The 18,533-nt window shown below is 46.8% G+C and overlaps 1 protein-coding gene across 3 annotated transcripts in view; it reads left to right on the top strand.

Moving 5' to 3' along the window:
* Positions 1 to 18,533, top strand: part of BNIP2 (BCL2 interacting protein 2) — a 127,898-nt gene that overhangs the window by 86,194 nt on the left and 23,171 nt on the right. For all 3 annotated transcript variants that reach the window (XM_082255889.1, XM_082255888.1, XM_082255890.1), the window contains one exon: positions 4,843 to 4,974. In XM_082255889.1, coding sequence (XP_082112015.1) covers positions 4,843 to 4,974 — 132 coding nt within the window. The remainder of the gene's footprint in view (positions 1 to 4,842; positions 4,975 to 18,533) is intronic.

The raw sequence follows: 18,533 nt of genomic DNA, 5'->3' as shown, positions 1-18,533 counted from the left end.
GTTTTGCTGTATGTTACCCCTTTTGATGAGTCCCTTTTAAAAAAGTGGACTAGTCCACCGGTGGTGGACCCTCCTGTTTCCAGGTTGAACAAAGCTACCATGATCCCAGTAGAGGAATCCCCGTCCTTTAAGGACCCAGCTAACAGGAAAAGCGGAGGCTGTGGCACGCAACATGTTTACTATGGCTTGTTCAACATTGCAGCAAGTCTTTGCCTCAGCCCTGGTGTCTCAGACACTAACTGAATGGGCCAAGCTTTTTGTGCCAGAGCCTGGGGGGTGAGCAGGTCTCCGCTGCTTATGTTGATTTAGCAGACCAGTTGGTCAATGGACTGCAGTTTTTTTTATGCTGCTTTGGATACAGCTCCTCCTTTTATCGGCGGTGGTGATTAGGCTCGTGCTGTGGCTTAAGAATTGGTCTGCAGACCAAGCCTTTAAGAAAGCTCTCATTGATCTGCCATAGTCTAGGAAATAGAAGGAGCCTCGTCGTAGACAGGGGCCCTCCTTCTCAGCACAAAATTCTTTCTTGCTTCTGGGACGGAGGAAGGTAGCTTTTTTGGTGGCTATTACTAATGCACACAGGGTGTCGGAACTGTCTGCGTTGTCCTGTCGGCCATCTTACCTGGTGGTTCACAGGGACAAAGTGGTGGTACGTCCCTGTCAGTCGTTCCAAGTGTCATCTCGGGTTTCTACTTGAATGAAGACATTGTGTTGCCTTCATTGTGCCCTAAGCCTACACGTGCTAAAGAAATTGCTCTGCATTCCCTGGATGTGGTCCGGGCAATCAGGGTTTATCTGGCGGCGACTGAGTCAATTCGAAAATCGGATTCTTAGTTTGTCCTTATGGATGAATCTCGTAAGGGGCAGGCTGTGTCTGCTGTGACCATTTACAGATGGATCAGGCAGACGGTGGCACAGGCCTATTCTATTAAGGGTCAGGCTCCTCCTTTCCCTGTTAAGGCGCATTCTACACAGGCGCATAGTGCCTCCTGGGCCTTCCGTCGTCAGGCGTCAGTGGTTCAGGTGTGCTAGGCGGCCAGATGGTCATCTGTACATACATTCACTACGTTTTACAAGGTGGATGTACTCGCCATCGCGGATGCTGCGTTGGGCTGCAAAGTTTTGCAGGCTGCTGTTGCAGAGGTTCCTGCCTCTTGAGGGTGTATTATTTCTGGTTGGTGAGCTCCAGTTGTTCCTGGTTAAGCTCCTGGTTTACCTGGTTGGCTGTTTAGCCCTTTTTGGGAATTAGGTGCATTGCTGTGTTTTTCCCACTCCTCATGTTGACACTGCTTTTGGACGTCGAAAGGGTCAAAGAAGATATGGAGCTGTGTCCATCAATGAACGAAAGGGAAAACTGGATTTTTGTCCTATAGTAAAATCTCTTTTCCTGATGTTTGACGGACACCGCACCCACCCCTCTTGAGTTGGGTTTTATGTATTCTTTTTACACTGCTTGTTACAAACTGAAGTCCTATAGCAGGAAGTGAGAGGTATACCCCCTAGGACTGCCCTAGGGGCATAGTCAAGTTTTTTGTTTCCACCTAGTCCTACTTCTGTGATGAGCAGCATAACCCAAGGGTCAAAGAAGATATGGAGCTGTGTCCATCAATGAACGTCAGAGAAAAGGCTTTTACGGTAAGACAAAAATCCAGGTTTTTGGGGGTTTTTTTCCCCCCTAAGGTTAACTAAATTTTACACTACCTATAAAGTTTGGGGTCACTTAGAAATGTCTTCATTTTTGAAAGAAATGCATTGTTTTTTTTGTTTTTTTCCGATGAAAATAACATGAAATTAATCAGAAATACTGTCTAGACATTGTTAATGTGGTAAATGACTATTCTAGCTGGAAACGGCTGATTTTTAACCACTTTAGAACCGCTCACAGTAATACTACTGCGGCAGAGTGGTTCGTTATCGTCCAGCGACGTAGTATTAACGTCGTTAGACACTCCCCCTTCTGGGCGGCGCTTGCGCGCCGCCGGAGGCTCGCTCCCGCTGTTTTCATTCACAGCGGGAGTCGGGCCAGGGGAGGAGCAGCGGCGATCGCCGCTGCTCTTACCCGATCGTCGGGGATCGAGTCTGGAGATCCGCCCGCTGTGTGTAAACACAGCGGGCGGATCTCCATAGTGACAGGGAGTGACAGATCGGACTGTTCAGCATAGCTGGACATCTGATCTGTCCATGACTCACACAGTCACCTCCCCCCCTACACGTCAGTAAGCACCAGGCATACATTAACCCCTCCCTCTCCAATAAAATTAACCCCTTCCCTGCCAGTGTCATTTTTACAGTAACAGTGCATATTTATAGCACTGGTTACTGCAGTAATGTCACTGGTACCCCCAAAAGTGTCAAAAATGTCAGTCAAGGGTCCGATCTGTCCGCCACAATGTCGCAGTCCCGCAAAAAAAATCGCAGATCGCCGCCATTACGCGTTAAAAAAAAAAAACACCAAAAATGACAGAAATCTTTCCCTTTGTTAGTAAACGCAATAACTTTTGCGCAAACCAATCAAAATACGCTTATTGCGATTTTTTTTTTTTTTACCAAACATATGTAGCATAAAACAAATTGGCCAAAAATTTTTAAAAAAATTGGTTTTTACATCTTTTTTGGGGGGAATTTCATATAAAAAAATGTTAAAAATATTGTTATTTTTTCAAAATAAACGCTCTTTTTTTGTTTATAGCGCAAAAAGTAAAAATCGCACAGGTGATCAAATACCACCAAAAGAAAGCTCTGTTTGTGGGAAAAAAAGGACGTAAATTTCGTTTGGGTACGGCGTCGCACGACCGCGCAATTGTCAGTTGAAGTCGCACAGCGCCGAATCGCAAAAAGTGGCCTGGACGGAAGACAGCAAAATCCTCCGGTGGTAAAGTGGTTAATGGAATATCTACATAGGTGTACATAGGCCCATTTCCAGCAACCATCACTCTTTTAATGGTACATTGTGTTAGCTAATCGTGTTTAAAAGGCCAATTGATGATTACAAAAACCTTGTGCAGTTATGTTAGCACAGCTGAAAACTGTTGTGCTGATTAGAGAAGTTATAAAACTGGCCTTCCTTTGAGCTAGTTGAGTATCTGGAGCATCAGCATGTGTGGGTTCGATTATACTCTCAAAATGGCCAGAAAAAAATAACTTTTTTCTGAAACTCGGCAGTCTATTCTTGTTCTAAGAAATGAAGGCTATTCCACGTGAGAAATTGCCAAGACACTGAAGATTTCCTACAATGGTGTGTACTACTCCCTTCAGAGCACAGCACAAACTGGCTCTAACCAGAATAGAAAGAGAAGTTTGAGACCCCGGTGCACAACTAAGCAAGAGGACAAGTACATTAGAGTCTCTAGTTTGAGTAATAGACGCCTCACAGGTCCTCTACTGGCAGCTTCATTAAATGGTACCTGCAAAACTCCAGTGTCAACGTCCACAGTGAAGAGGCGACTCCGGGATGCAGGCCTTCTAGAAAGAGTGGCAAAGAAAAAGCCATATCGGAGACTGGTCAATAAAAGGAAAAGATTAAGATGGGCAAAAGACCAGACTTTTTTACAGAGGAAGATTGGAAAAAAGTGTTCTGGACAGACGAATCTAAGTTTGAAGTGTTTGGATCACACAGAAGAACATTTGGGAGATGCAGAACAAGTGAACAGATGCTGGAGGAGTTCCTGATGCCATCTGTCAAGCATGGTGGAGAAAACGTGATGGTCTGGGACTGCTTTTGGTGCTGGTAAAGTGGAAGATTTGTTCAAGGTAAAAGGGATTTTGAATAAGGAAGGCTATCACTCCATTTTGCAACGTCATGCCATACCCTGTGGACAGCGCTTGATTAGAGCCAATTTCCTCATACAACAGGACAAAGACCCAAAGCACACCTCCAAACTATGCAAGAACTATTTTTAGGGAAGAAGCAGTCAGATGGTATTCTGTCCGTAATAGAGTGGCATTCTCAACCCTATTGAGCTGTTCTGGGAGCAACTTGACCATATGGTACGCAAGAAGTGCCCATGAAGACAATCCAACTTGTGGGAGGTGCTTCAGGAAGCGTGGGTTGAAATTTCTTCAAATTACCTCAAAATTGACAGCTAGAATGCCAAAGGTCTGCAAGGCTGTAATTACTGCAAATGGAGAATTCTTTGAATGCAAAGTTTGAAGGACAAAATTATTTCAAATAAAAAAATAATTATTTCTGACCTTGTCAATGTCTTGACTATATTTTCTATTCATTTTGCAACTCATTTGATGAATAAAAGTGTGCGTTTTCGTGGAAAACATGAAATTGTTTGGGTGACCCCAAACTTTGGACCGGTAGTGTATATTTGACCCCGGTTTGTCTTTAGATATATTGGAGGTAAATTGAATGCCACCTAAGACACCTAAGCTACTAGTTGAGGAACACCGAGTTATGTTTAACATGAAACCCTTTGCAACCCCACCTCCCATCTCTAATCAGAATTTCTCTCGTTTTTGGAGGAGAAGGTAAACCTTATACCTACCAAGTTTAAAAAGGATTTGACTGGGGAAGCCCATTTTAAAACTTTTTTTTTTTTTTTTCTTAGAAATATTCTTTCTGTGCCTCCATAGCAGTGAGACTGGTCGCACAGTACGTACTTTCTCCTGCAGGTCCTTGCAGCAGCTGCTACCCCAGTTTTTTTTTTTTTTTTGTTTTTTTTTTTTTTTAGAAGGGGTTGACTGGAGGCATAAAAAAAATCTTTGTATTGCAGAATTAAATAAAAATGTTCTATTTTTTTTTTTTTTCCCCCTTTCTCCTACCTACTCAGAAAGCATTGGAAAAACTGTGTACGGCCAGGTTTTATACTAATTCTGACTGTATTGAAACCTTTTCAGATATGTTATCGGCACTTTGGAAATGCTAGTTGCGGAGAACTACATGATAGTTTATTTAAATGGAGCTACAACACGAAGGAAAATGCCAAGTCTGGGATGGCTTAGGAAATGCTATCAGCAGATTGATAGAAGGTAAGTCTCTGGGTTTATTTAAGAGTCACTTTATTATGATGTACTGCTTTATGAAAGCTTAGAAATCAGTTAATTACCTCAGTCAAAAATTTGTACAAATAGCAAAAGTATGAAGTTCATACCAAAATGTGTGAGTTCACATGCATTATATTGAAGTGCATTGCATGCCTTTTTGCTGCTGTTTGAATTGACTCGAATGGCAAACGGGTTAGCACACCAAAAATTTGGCATGCAGCAAAACACATTGAAGCAACAGGCCTTTTCTAAAAACCTATTTTTTTTTTTTGTCCTCCCATTCTGCTGATCTTACAATATAGAACAATGTGTGTAGTGAAGTTTTCCACTTTGAAGTCTCAAGACCAAGAGCAGGAGACATATGGGAAAGAATCCCAGCACTGTGCACCAGCTACATATGCCTACCTGTGTAGTTCTAATAGATAATTTTCACCTTCCACCTCGGGCATGTTCTGCATCTGTGTCAGCGCTTTATTTCTGTAAAAGTGAGGAGTGTTTTAAGTCTGGTGTCCAAACATTGCACTGTTATCTCTGGATCTAAAGTTAAAGCACTGTGCTTGTGAGTACAAGAGGTTTTCTAGTTTAATTGTAGATATAGTTTGTCCCCTGTCATTAGAGGATATCGCTCGTCGTGTCATCACTCACTCAGAGTGGGATTGGGGTAATTTTACTAAAGGCAAATAGATTTTGCAAGTACAGTTGCACTTCTTTTTGACCCCAGAGCTTAGTAAATGTGGTGAAGTTACACTTTCTAAAGATAAAAGGTGCAAGGAAAAAAAAAAAAAGTATTTCTCTTATGTCCTCTGACAGTTACCGCCCATTGATTTAGCCTTTACTATTGGGTAATGGGGCCCTCGGCAGGAGTAAGCTAGGCAGTTAGTAATGTAATAATAAAAAACTTTTCTATACTTAGACACACCTCTAGGGGGCCGACCCCAGCCATTATCCTGATCCAGTTACCACTGGTCCTCAGTTTTATGCTGCCTAGCGTCAGAAGTAGGCTAGCTCTTCCTGGCCGGGACCTAGCGTCTCGATTTTCTTTGTTTTTTCCCCAAAATATGTGTTTTTCTTCTGAAAATAGGTTTTTATTTCTCTCACTATCACTAGTTAATCAGGGACTTCTTCCTGGAGGACTACAAGTGACTGCAGAGCTGGGCCTCGCACTGGGTAATATAGATCCTTATGGAGTCCCAGCCTGCCAACAAGCGTTGCAGGTTACTGGTGTGCCTAGGCCTCGCAACAACAGTGCCCCTTGGAATGGGGACGAGGGGGGTTTGTGGGCCCACTCTTAAGAGGATGGCAGGGCTGGTGTATTTTCCCTTCCTCCCTGGTCCTGCTGAGGGTGCTGTGCGGGGTACTTGCTGTACCTGGGGGGCTCTATAGCTGTGAGTGGTTCTCCCTGGGGTCCCATGTGGTGGCCAGACCGCATGTATATGCTTAATTTGGTGCCGTTTAGTGCGGCCGCCATTTTGGATGAGGGCAGGTGGCTGAGCTCTGTGTGTGGGCAGCAGCCATTTTACGACCTTGTCATGGCGCCTATCGGGCGCCATCTTGGCTAAGGGCACCGATTGGGTTCAGAACCGATCAGTCATCAGGTCCAGGCCAATCATTTTTGACCTGGACCTGTTGATCGGTCCTGCCCAATCAAATGGCACTCTAAGCCTGTGAAATGTAAACACAGGCTTAGAGAAGATGTGCCCTCCCCTCCCAATGGTCTTTTTGGATCCAGCGTGAGAGGAGAGCACATCTAACTGTGAGTAATTGCACCAAGCACACCACACACAGGTAGATAGGCACATTTCACCCCGGATCGCCCCCCCAATTAACACCTACAGTCCCTGACACAACACACACTGTATACAGCATATTGCATTTTCCTATATACCTGTATACGTGTGATTTGTGGTCAGGTGTAGCGCTTGCGCCCCCCCCCCCCTTTTCCACTTAAATTACCCCCCACCCCCCCTAATAAAGATTTAACCCACTGACCCCCCCCCCCGATCACCGCCGTTAACCCCTACACCCTCTGTCACATCAGCACTAATACAAACGTAATATACGGTATTTTTGTATTAGTGTGATTGTGATCAGAATTAGCGCAGGCGACTAAGTTTCTGTCCCAAGAAGGTTTAGGGTCCCCGCCACCCGCCCAATAAAGATTTAACCCCCTGATCACCCCTACACCCCCTGCCATAACACACATCGTATACAGTATATAGCATTTTGCTATATACCCGTATGTGTGATTTGTGGTCAGGTCTAGTGCTTGCGGTCCCCCCTTTTCCACTTGAATTACCCGCCACCCCTCCCAAATAAAGATTTAACCACTTGATCCCCCCTGACCCCCCCCCCCCCCCCCGATCACCGCCAGTTAACCCCTACACCCTCTGTCACATCAGCACTAATACAAACGTAATATAGAGTGTTTTTGTATTTTTGTATTAGTGTGATTGTGATCAGAATTAGCGCAGGCGACTAAGTTTCTGTCCCAAGGAGGTTTAGGGTCCCCGCCACCCGCCCAATAAAGATTTAACCCCCTGACCCCCCCCCCCCCTGATCACCCCTACACCCCCTGCCACAACACACTGTATAGAGTATATAGCATTTTCTATATACCCGTATAAGTGTGACTTGTGACCAGGTTTAGCGCTTGCCACCGTTTCTTTTATCCGTAGGATACCCGCCAGCCCCTTCCAATAAAGATTTAACCCCCTGATCCCCCCCTGATCACATCCAGTTAACCCCTACACCCTCTGTCACATCAGCACTAATACACACATAATATACTGTTTTTACTGTATTTTGTATTAGTGTGATTGTGACTTGAGGTTGCGCTACCGAGTTAGCTTCTATCCCAAAGGAGGTTTAGGGTCCCCGCCAACCCCCCCCCCCCCCCCCCCAGATCCCCAGCGCATAGTTTAGAAATAACCCTTTGATTACCACACACACACACGCACGCACGCACATACACTTCCATTACTAGTATAGTGTTTGAACAGATCAATATCTGATCAGAACTATACTAGCGCCCCATAGTTTAGGGTTCCCAAAACGCGGTGTTTGCACGATCAGCACTGATTCCTGCCAGCACCTGCGTTTAACCCTTTCACCCAGGCAAGTGTAGTAATCAATAGATTACGGTCACTTGCAAAAAAACACAACACACAAAACCGCTGTGTTAGCAGAGTCAGGCCTGATCCCTGCTAGCATTAGCAGTTTTTTTGGTAGCGCTTGAAATAGTCCTTGACAACCAGGTGCTTTTATTACCTGTGAGTCGCATCACTGTACAGGTAAATTCAGTTACCAAAATTACCAAACGTTTGTACAGTGATGAAGCTATATATAGTATAATGACCATGTCAGATGAGAGCGATGGGGAAGCCTCACTGGCCGAATCAGGGTCAGTATACGAACCAGATGACAGCAGCGGCTCCCTGACAGATAGCTCCGACGACAGATGGGTCCCTGTTAGACCCAGGCGTACCCGACCCCATTCTGGAGTTGTTGAGATGCAGGAATCGCAGAGTGCTCGTATGGAGCAGAGTGTGGTTACTAGTGCCGCTCATCCTTCTGGCGACCTGGCAAGCGCCAGCGGCCTAGTACACCCTGGACCTAGTACAACCAGCACTGCAGTATCACCTGGTGACGTGGCGAGTCCCCTAAGTGCAGTTGAAGCTGGTGCGGTGGCTAGCACGAGTAGTGGCCCGCAGCCACCCCATATTCAAAGACAGGCCCGTAGAGCCCATAGTGCCCTCCCTGATGCGCTGGCATATCCCAATTGGCAACCTTCTGATTCTACAGCGCCAGTACTTCCCCCATTCACTGCCCAACCTGGAATCCACGTGGAGACAGCTGGTTTTACGCCCCTGAACTTTTTTGAGCTGTTCTTCACAGAAGATCTTTTCAGATCTATTGTGGATGAATCAAATTTATATGCACAACAATTCATCACCGCCAACCCAAATTCGCCCCTTGCCAGACCATTCGGCTGGAATCCTATAACGGTTTCCGAATTTAAAATCTTTCTAGGCCTTTCCCTCAACATGGGCATAACTAAACAGAGTGAAGTGCGGCTATATTGGTCCACTAGCCCACTTCACCATATGCGCATGTACTCTGCCTCCATGTCCAGGGCGAGATATGAGCAAATTCTGCAATTTATGCATTTCAGCCACAATTAAATCTGTCGTCCTCGGGGAGACCGTGCATATGATCGGCTCCACAAAATTCGGCCCCTCATAGACCACTTCAATCAGCGGTTTGCAGCCTTGTTTACCCCCGAACAAGTTGTCTGCGTTGACGAGTCCCTGATTAAATTTACTGGCCGCCTTGCTATGAAACAGTACCTCCCCAGCAAGCGTGCCAAGTACGGGGTCAAACTGTATAAATTGTGTGACAGGGCCACAGGCTATACAGTTAGTTTCCGGGTCTATGAGGGAAAAGATAGCTGTGTGGAGCCCCCCAACTGCCCAGACTACATAGGGAGCAGCGGTAAGATTGTTTGGGACTTGGTGTCACCCTTATCCGGAAAGGGGTACCATTTGTTCGTGGACAACTTTTACACAAGCGTGCCACTATTTAGTCACCTGCTCGAATTACAAATTGGCGCATGTGGCACCGTGCGACCTAATCGCCGGGGTTTCCCCCAACGGCTTGTAGATTCCCGTCTTAGTCGGGGGGCGAAAACTGACAAATTGCTTGCGGTGAAGTGGAAGGATACACGGGATGTTTATGTTCTGTCCTCCCTTCACGCAGACACGACAGTCCAAATCCCTACGGCAACTGGCGTTATGAAGAAACCCCTCTGTGTCCACGAATATAACCTTAATATGGGAGGGGTGGACCGTAACGGCCAGCTTTTGGCGCCGTATTTAGTTGCCCGTAAAGCCAGACGCTGGTACAAAAAAGTGTCTGTTTATTTATTCCAATTGGCGATGCTGAACGCCTTTGTCCTATACAGGGCGTCAGGACGAACTGGATCTTTCCGGGAATTCCAGGAAGAAGTCATCCTTGCCTACCTGTACCCAGGAGGCATGCCTGCCCAACTTCCCCTTCCAGATGCAGTGAGCCGGCTGCATGAGAGGCATTTTTCACATGTCCTCCCGAGTACCACTACCAAAAGATGGCCCCAAAGAAGATGTCGTGTCTGTAGCAGGCGCGGATTTAGGCCTGACACCCGCTATTATTGTCCCAAATGTCCTGACCAACCTGATCTCTGCATCGGGGAATGTTTTGAGCGCTACCATACACTAGTGGAGTATTAGTGTAGGGTACAGCACGACACAGTGTAGGGCACACAAACACATGGTCTCGAAGGATGTTGTATGTCCATCGACATTTTGAGAGACCCAAGCTGGAAGATTGCAGTCCCAAATCAAGAAATCAAGGAACAGTTAGAAAGAAAAATAAAAGGATCCAAAAACTGTTGTTGTGTCAGTCATTTTATATGTCCTTCTACTCTTCCTACTGTACTTTTTTTTTAATGTACTTTGTTTGTTTTTTCATTCTTTTGTGACCTGTTTCTCTTGCAGGTACTCGTCGGCTACCACGCATTGATTTTATATATTCTGACACAAACGGCGTTTGCGCTCAGCATATATGGATACCTTTGCTGATAGCAGCTGTGGTGATTTTCTGATTTCAGCACTGCAGTTAAAATCCTATTTTGGTATACGTGGATAGTGCCGTGTATACCCATCATTAAATTCAGTGGGTGGTTGTTTGGGCGGCTAATGATGAGTAATACTACACATTATTCCTGTGCTGATTTCTGATAGGTTCTCTTTTTTTCCGTTCAGCGCACAGGCTGCATGAAAAAAAAAAAAAAAACTATATGCCAAACAAGGACCAGCAATGTACTGGTACGTTGCTGGACTTTGAGTGGTTATACCAGGATGATGCCTGCAGATTTAGGCATTATCTTGGTATCTTTTTTTACAGCCAGCGGTCGGCTTACATGTAAAAGCAATCCTAGCAGGTAATTGGCCACTAGACTGCTTTTACATGCAGTGGGAGGGGACCCCCCACCGCCGCCTTCCGTGTTTTTTTTCGGGCTCTCCTGTCCCACCGGTTAACCCGAAAGTGCAGCCGGTGGTTCAATTATCTAACCATAGAGCTAATTGGAGATGAGAATGGCTCCAATCTCTATGGCCTAAGATACCGGAAGCTACGAGCATTTCATGACTTCTGTTTCGCCAGAAATAAACAGGGCCATTGGGAAACTGGGAAAGTATTTTATTACACCAATTTTGGTGTGGTCAGATGCGTTGAGGTCAGAGGAGAGATCTATAGTCTAAAAGACCCCAATTTCTCTGTCGCTCATTGACAGACGTAGTCTTCTTGATTCACAAGAACTGGGTTATGTTGTCTCCGCAGGAGTAGGACTAGGCAGAAAGAAAAAACGTTCTGGCTCCACCCTAGGGGCAGTCCCAGAGGGTATATCCTCCCTCTCTCTGCTACAAGGCATCAGTTTTTTTCTGTCTAGTCAGGAGTAAGGACCTAAGTTCCTTGCGGGGATCTCTGGTCCTGGCAAGATTTTTTTTTTTTTTTTTTTAGAAAAAATATTTTTTAGGTAGTTTTTTCTCCAGTGTTTTTTCCTGTGAGATCTTCAAGCAAATACGCCGGACTGGGTGACACTAGTGGTCACCCCAGCCGGCCTACGAGCGCGCGCAGACCATTGCATTGCGCTTGGTCGGCCGCGACACATTCAAGTAAGTATGCGGGGCCGGGCGACGGGCTGGATGTTGAGATCCAGTGGTCACCCCGGTTTCTGCCTACGAGCGCGTGCAGACCAGAGCTCCGCGCTGGGTCGGCCGCGACGGAGTCCCATTGGAGGGACTGACCTTGCGAGTTAAAAGTCTCGCTTGGACGCCAGGAACCAGAGAGTCGAGGCGTCCGGAGTGGTCCACAACCCCCCACCCCGGTGGAGAGGGTATTGTGAAGAGAGGGTGCCTGTCGGTTCGGTATGGTGAGTAAACGTTCCCTTTTTTCCTCGTTATGAGGCAGTATGAATTATGGGCCCCTCCATACATGGTCAGTATCTGACACTAAAAGTCCCCCTTGTAAATACAGCATGTGTTTGGTGGGAAGTGGACTTGGTTTGAGAGCTAACACTCTACCCAGCAGACTGTAGTATTACAGCAGACATAGGAGGTATAATCCTACCTTAATTGTAGTGTACCTCCTGCAGATCGATAAACCGCCATTTAGCAGAGATGCAGGTGGATGTGCTGGGAAAAACGATTTTGGCAGTCCGCCGCCATTTTGCCGTAGACCGGGTGCATGAATGTCCTCAGGTCACGCCGACCGCCATGTTTTTGGAGTCTATTGTCTCCTGTATGGGGGCGGCCATGTTTGATGAGCCCAGCTACCTCTGAGCCCAGCTACCTCGTGGAGAGCTGGGAACGCCGGAAGGCGTACACAGGGGGCGGAGCCACGTCCTTCTACCCGGGAAAACTAACACAGCTCTTTCCAGTCTGTAAAAGACAGACGCTGGCTGCAGTTGGTTGAAAACTTCTCTGCATCGGGTGGTGAGCCTTGAGGGTCCCTCTCTCTCTCTGTGGGGATCGAGAAGCAGGTACTCTGAGGGGCGCTATTGCGCTAGGTGGATATACATATAAAAAAAAAAAGAGGTATTTTTTATTTAAAAAAAAAAAAAAAAAAAAAAAGTTTTTGTTTTTTCTGGCAGAGGTGTCCTGAATTAACATGGACCCTGCCACTCATGTATCTCCACTGGATCCCCTCGTGGTGTCCGCAGGTTCCTCCAGCACCCCACTGACGGTTGAATCATTGTCAGCTATTATGGAAACTTTTGTGTCCCGGGTGGAAGTGGCTTGTCAGGGACAGGGCGCAAGAAAGCGACACCCGCCTAACCCCTTATCTGAAACTTCGGATTCAGAATCTGAGCCTATTTCTGCAGTTGCAGGTACTTCATCTGGGATTGGTGTCTCGGGTACTGTCTCTTCAGACAGTGAGGAAGATGTTTCGGCATCAGCCATAGCCCGAGAGGAAGCGTTGGTAAACGCACTCATTGTATCTGTTCAAGAAACCTTAAGATTACAGGGTATTCCGTCGGAAATAGCTGAAACTGAAATCCCCTTTGGGACTAAACGCATCAAAGTAGCGAAGGTTTTTCCATTGCCCAAATGTTTTGGCAATCCAATCAAAGAAGAATGGAGTCTGCCAAAACGCACTTCTGCTATTTCTAAACGCATTAACAGGCGTTATCCGTTTGAGGAAACCCTCATTAAGAAATGGACAGAACCACCTGTGGTGGATTCACCAATTGCTAGATTGAATAAAGCCACGGTTATTCCTTTAGAAGACGCTCCGTCTTTTAAAGATCCAGTGGATCGCAAGATAGAAGCTATGTCTCGCACCATGTTTTCCTTGATTGGATCAGCTTTCAGACCAATAATTGCTATTGGACTGGTTTCTCAGACTGTAACTGAATGGACCAAGTGGTTGCGCCGGGACTTAGAAGAAGTCCCTCAGGCGGTATCAGATTTGTTGGAACAAATGATACAGGGGTTACAGTTTGTGTGTGATGCGGCGTTAGACGCCACTCCATTATTGGCGCGAGCATCAGTTTCAGCAGTGGTTCTCAGGCGTACACTGTGGCTAAAAGGTTGGTTAGCCGACCAAGGTTCCAAAAAAGTATTGGCTAATATCCCCTTTTCAGGAGAGCGTCTATTTGGAGCCAACTTGGATGAGATCATTAAGGATCTCACGGGAGGAAAGAGCACCTTTTTACCGCAAAATGTTAAAGGTAAAGGACCTCGTCAAAGACGAGGGCCTTCTTTCTCTGCTCACAAAAAGTTTTTTCGTCCCGCGGGTGAAAAAATTAAGTCCTCCAAAGCTCCTTCAGGAGGCTTCAGGGGACGTTGGTCGGGCAAGCAAAAGCCCGGCCCCTCCAGACCTGAAGATAAATCGTCCAAAGCCTGAAGGTGCGCCCCCACCCATAACTGGGATGGGGGGACGTCTTCGCCGGTTCCCGGATCCATGGCTTTCCAGAATCCCGGACAAGTGGGTTTGCGAAGTCATAAGGTCAGGGTACAAGATCGAGTTTCGATCTCTCCCACCGGCGCGATTCTTCCCTTCCAATATCCGACTATCCCCGGATCGTCTAGAAGATCTACGGAGAGCAGTCACGGATTTACTACAACAAGGAGTGGTAGTCCACGTTCCTTGGACAGAACGTTTTCAGGGGTTTTATTCAAACCTATTTACAATACCCAGGAAAGAGGGCAAAGTGCGTCCAATTCTGGACTTAAGGGCACTCAATTCCTTTCTCAACATAAGAAAACTCAAGATGGAATCCATTCGCACAGTAGCAGCCTTCCTGCATCCAGGGGATGTCCTAGCGTCCATAGACATCAAGGACGCCTATCTTCACATTCCCATTTTCGCAGGACATCAGCGGTTTCTACGCTTTTCCATAGAAGAGAACCACTATCAGTTTGTGGCGTTACCTTTCGGTCTCGCCACAGCTCCTCGGGTCTTCACGAAGGTGTTGGCCCCAATGTTGGCACTACTGCGCCAAAGAGGCATATCGATTCTAGGTTACCTAGACGATCTCCTACTTCATGCAGAGTCTCCTCAGACCCTGCTACAAAACATAGAAATTACTATAATTTCTTTACAGGAATTCGGGTGGCTGGTGAACCAGCAAAAGTAATTTCTGGTTCCCACCCAGAGGCTCGAATATCTGGGTCTAATTCTAGACACAGTCAGGACAAGAGTTTTCCTTCCAGTAGGGAAACTCTGGAAGATTCAATCAGCAGTCCAGTTGTTACTATCAAACAGCTGGTCTTCTCTTCGAACTTGCATGAGGGTTCTGGGGTTGATGGTGGCTTCCTTCGAAGCAGTCCCATTTGCCCAGTCCCATACCCGAATTCTTCAGCAAGAGATTCTTCTCAGATGGAATCGGAATCTGGAATCCCTGGACAATCGGATCCGATTGAGCAAACAGACCAGAGAGTCTCTGGTCTGGTGGCTTCGGTCTCCGATGCTCAGCCAGGGAAAGTCATTTCTGCCAATATATTGGACGATAGTGACCACGGATGCCAGTCTATCCGGATGGGGAGGAATTCTCGGTCAGTTATCTGTCCAGGGACTTTGGTCCCCGGAAGAATCCAGGTTGCCGATAAATGTATTGGAACTGAGAGCGATCAGACTTTGTCTGATTCACTGGACCGAGCAGCTCCAGGGCACCCCGGTTCGGATCCAGTCGGACAACGCCACGGCCGTGGCTTATGTCAATCACCAGGGGGGCACCAAGAGTGTCCGAGCGGCCAAGGAAGTGGCTTGCATTCTTCGCTGGGCGGAACGATTTGTTCCAGCGATCTCTGCGGTGTTCATTCCGGGGGTGGAAAATTGGCAGGCAGATTATCTCAGCCGTCAGACTCTGGATCAGGGGGAATGGTCCCTCCATCCAGAAGTCTTCCACCAGTTGTGCCTACGTTGGGGCACCCCGGATGTGGATCTGTTGGCATCACGATTCAACAGGAAAGTACAGAGATTCGTGGCTCGCTCCCGCGATCCTCAGACGCACTGATCGCCCCGTGGGGGCAATACCAGCTAATGTATGCCTTCCCTCCTCTCGGGTTACTGCCAAGACTTCTTCGCAGGATAGAGGAGGAAGGAATTCCAGTAATCCTGGTAGCTTCGGACTGGCCTCGCCGAGCGTGGTACGCCGACTTGGTCAGACTGGTGGGGGACGTCCCGTGGAGACTTCCTCTCAGGGAGGACCTACTGTCTCAGGGACCGATCTTCCATCCTGCTTTACGATCGCTGGCTTTAACGGCCTGGCTATTGAGACCCAGGTACTGAAGGACAAGGGATTGTCAGCTTCAGTTATTCCTACTCTAGTTAAAGCAAGGAAAGCGACTTCCAGAAAGATTTTTAATCGCACATGGAAGTCCTACATTGCATGGTGTGAACCTCTGGGGTTCCGTCCACGGTCTTATTCGGTTAGTCGAATATTAGCTTTTCTGCAACAAGGGGTTGAGCAGAAACTGGCCTTGAGTACTATCAAGGGTCAGGTCTCAGCATTAGCTATCTTCTTTCAGAAGCCTTTGGCTACTCATTCCTTGGTGCGGAATTTCATCCAGGGGGTGCGACATCTGGCTCCGCCAGTGCGCGCGCCGTTACCACCCTGGGATCTTAATTTAGTATTGTCGGTTCTTCAGAAACCTCCCTTTGAAGATATTAGGGCGATTCCTCTACCTACGTTGTCCCAGAAGGTGGCCTTCTTGGTGGCTATCACTTCTGCACGCAGGGTGTCAGAACTGGCCGCATTATCTTGTCGTTCCCCATATCTGGTGGTTCATAGAGATAAGGTGGTTCTTCGTCCGAATCCATCCTTCCTACCAAAAGTGGTTTCAGAATTTCATCTGAATGAAGAAATTGTATTACCTTCCCTGTGTCCTAAGCCCAGTTATCCTCGGGAGTTTGCTTTGCACTCCTTGGATGTGGTCCGGGCGATCAGGGTATACTTGAAAACAACAGACTCGTTTCGCAAGACGGATTCACTTTTTGTGGTCCCGGATGGACCCAAAAAGGGGTTGCCTGCATCTGCCGCGACTATTTCCAAATGGATCAGACAGACGGTGGTACAGGCTTATTCTATTAAGGGTCGGGAGCCCCCGTTCCCTGTTAAGGCGCACTCCACTCGGGCACTTAGTGCGTCATGGGCCTTTCGCCATCAGGCGTCAGTGGTCCAGGTGTGCAAGGCGGCTACCTGGTCGTCGGTGCATACCTTTACAAAACATTATAAAGTTGATGTAATGGCATCGTCTGATGCCTCTTTTGGCCGCAAGGTTTTGCAGGCAGTCATTTGAGGAGACCAGTGGTCTACCTCGAGGGTTTTTTTCCGTTGGAATTTTTATTTGAGTCTCATTCTTTGTTTATAATGAGCCTTTAAAACTTCTAGTTTGGCACCGGTTGGGCCTTCTAGATTGGATTTTGATTTCTGTCAATCCCACCCCTCATTTGTGGCACTGCTTCTGGATGTCCCAGTTCTTGTGAATCAAGAAGACTACGTCTGTCAATGAGCGACAGAGAAAATCGGATTTTTGTAAGATCTTACCGTAAAATCCTTTTCTCTTAGCTCATTGACAGACGTAGTACCCGCCCCTCTATCATTGAGTTGGGTTGGGTTAAATTCTCTGTTGCTGCTTTGTGACAGAACTGATGCCTTGTAGCAGAGAGAGGGAGGATATACCCTCTGGGACTGCCCCTAGGGTGGAGCCAGAACGTTTTTTCTTTCTGCCTAGTCCTACTCCTGCGGAGACAACATAACCCAGTTCTTGTGAATCAAGAAGACTACGTCTGTCAATGAGCTAAGAGAAAAGGATTTTACGGTAAGATCTTACAAAAATCCGATTTTTTTAAAAAAAGAGTACCTTTCACTACAGATTGCTAGTGGATATTTAAATTCACTGTGATAACAATAAAAATTATTAAAAAAAAATTAAAGGAAAGGTGTGAAAATAACATAAAAAAGCAAAATTAAAAAAAAAAAAAATCAAGCGCCCCCCCCTTTCCCCCCGTGCTTGCGCGCAATGGCGCACCCAAGCCTTGGTCTAGTGTCATATGTAAACCGCAATTGCAGCATGCATGTGAGGTATCGCCGCGAACGCCAGGTCGAGTGCAGTAATTCTTGCAGTAGACCTCCTCTGTAAGTCTAAAGTGGTAACCTGTAGAGACTTTTAAAGGTTTTTAAAAATGTACGTACTTTGTTGCCGCTGCGCAGGCATGCGTAATTTTTAAAGCATGTCATGTTTGGTATCTTTGTACTCGGCATAAGATCATCTTTTAAATTTTACCCAAAAAAATGGAATTATATAGTGTATTTGTGCAATAAATTAAAAAAAAATGTATTTTCTCTTACGTCCTCCCACAGTCGCCGCCCCTTCATATTCGTCACCAATGGGTTATTGACCTTTGTTCCGTAGGAGTGGCTAGACAACAGTATATGTTAATATCAAAGCTTTTAGCATACCCCACCCCCAGGGGGTGGTCCCCTCAGTCAATACCCTCCTGCTTCCTGCATTCCAACCTCAGTTTCATTTGTCTAGCTCAGGAGTAGGTTAGACGTTTCCTGTGCTGGGGCTTTTCAGCCTCAGCTTCTTCTCTCTTTTTGATTTTATTTGGAGTTTTTTCTCTTTCTTTACTTAGCTGTTTATTTTCAGCTCTAGTCAGGTCTTCTGATGAAGATGATCGTGCGGTGCTGGGTCTCGGGCTGGCCTCCCTGGTTATCCGGGGTTCAGGGCCAGTGGCTTCCCAGCCTGCCATCGAGCGTTCAGCCAGGTTTCCCTGGCAAATATGAACGACCCATCCCTGTCCGCTGCAGGGATGCTGCGGTGAGGTGGCTACCTCACTGGACGCCATGCGGTTTCGCACCGCAATTCCACTGTGTCCTGGCTGCGACTCTCCCTGTCCCAGTGCAGCGGTTTGATCGCTTGTGCAGGCTCCCCACGCCATCCGGATGGTAAGTATGTTTTCTGTGTGGGGACCTGTCTGTCTTGGGTGTCAGTCTGGGA

The sequence above is a fragment of the Pelophylax lessonae genome (assembly GCF_965119305.1).
Source record: "Pelophylax lessonae genome assembly, chromosome: 4".
Lineage (NCBI taxonomy): Eukaryota > Metazoa > Chordata > Amphibia > Anura > Ranidae > Pelophylax > Pelophylax lessonae.
This window is presented reverse-complemented; position numbering and strand designations above follow the sequence as displayed.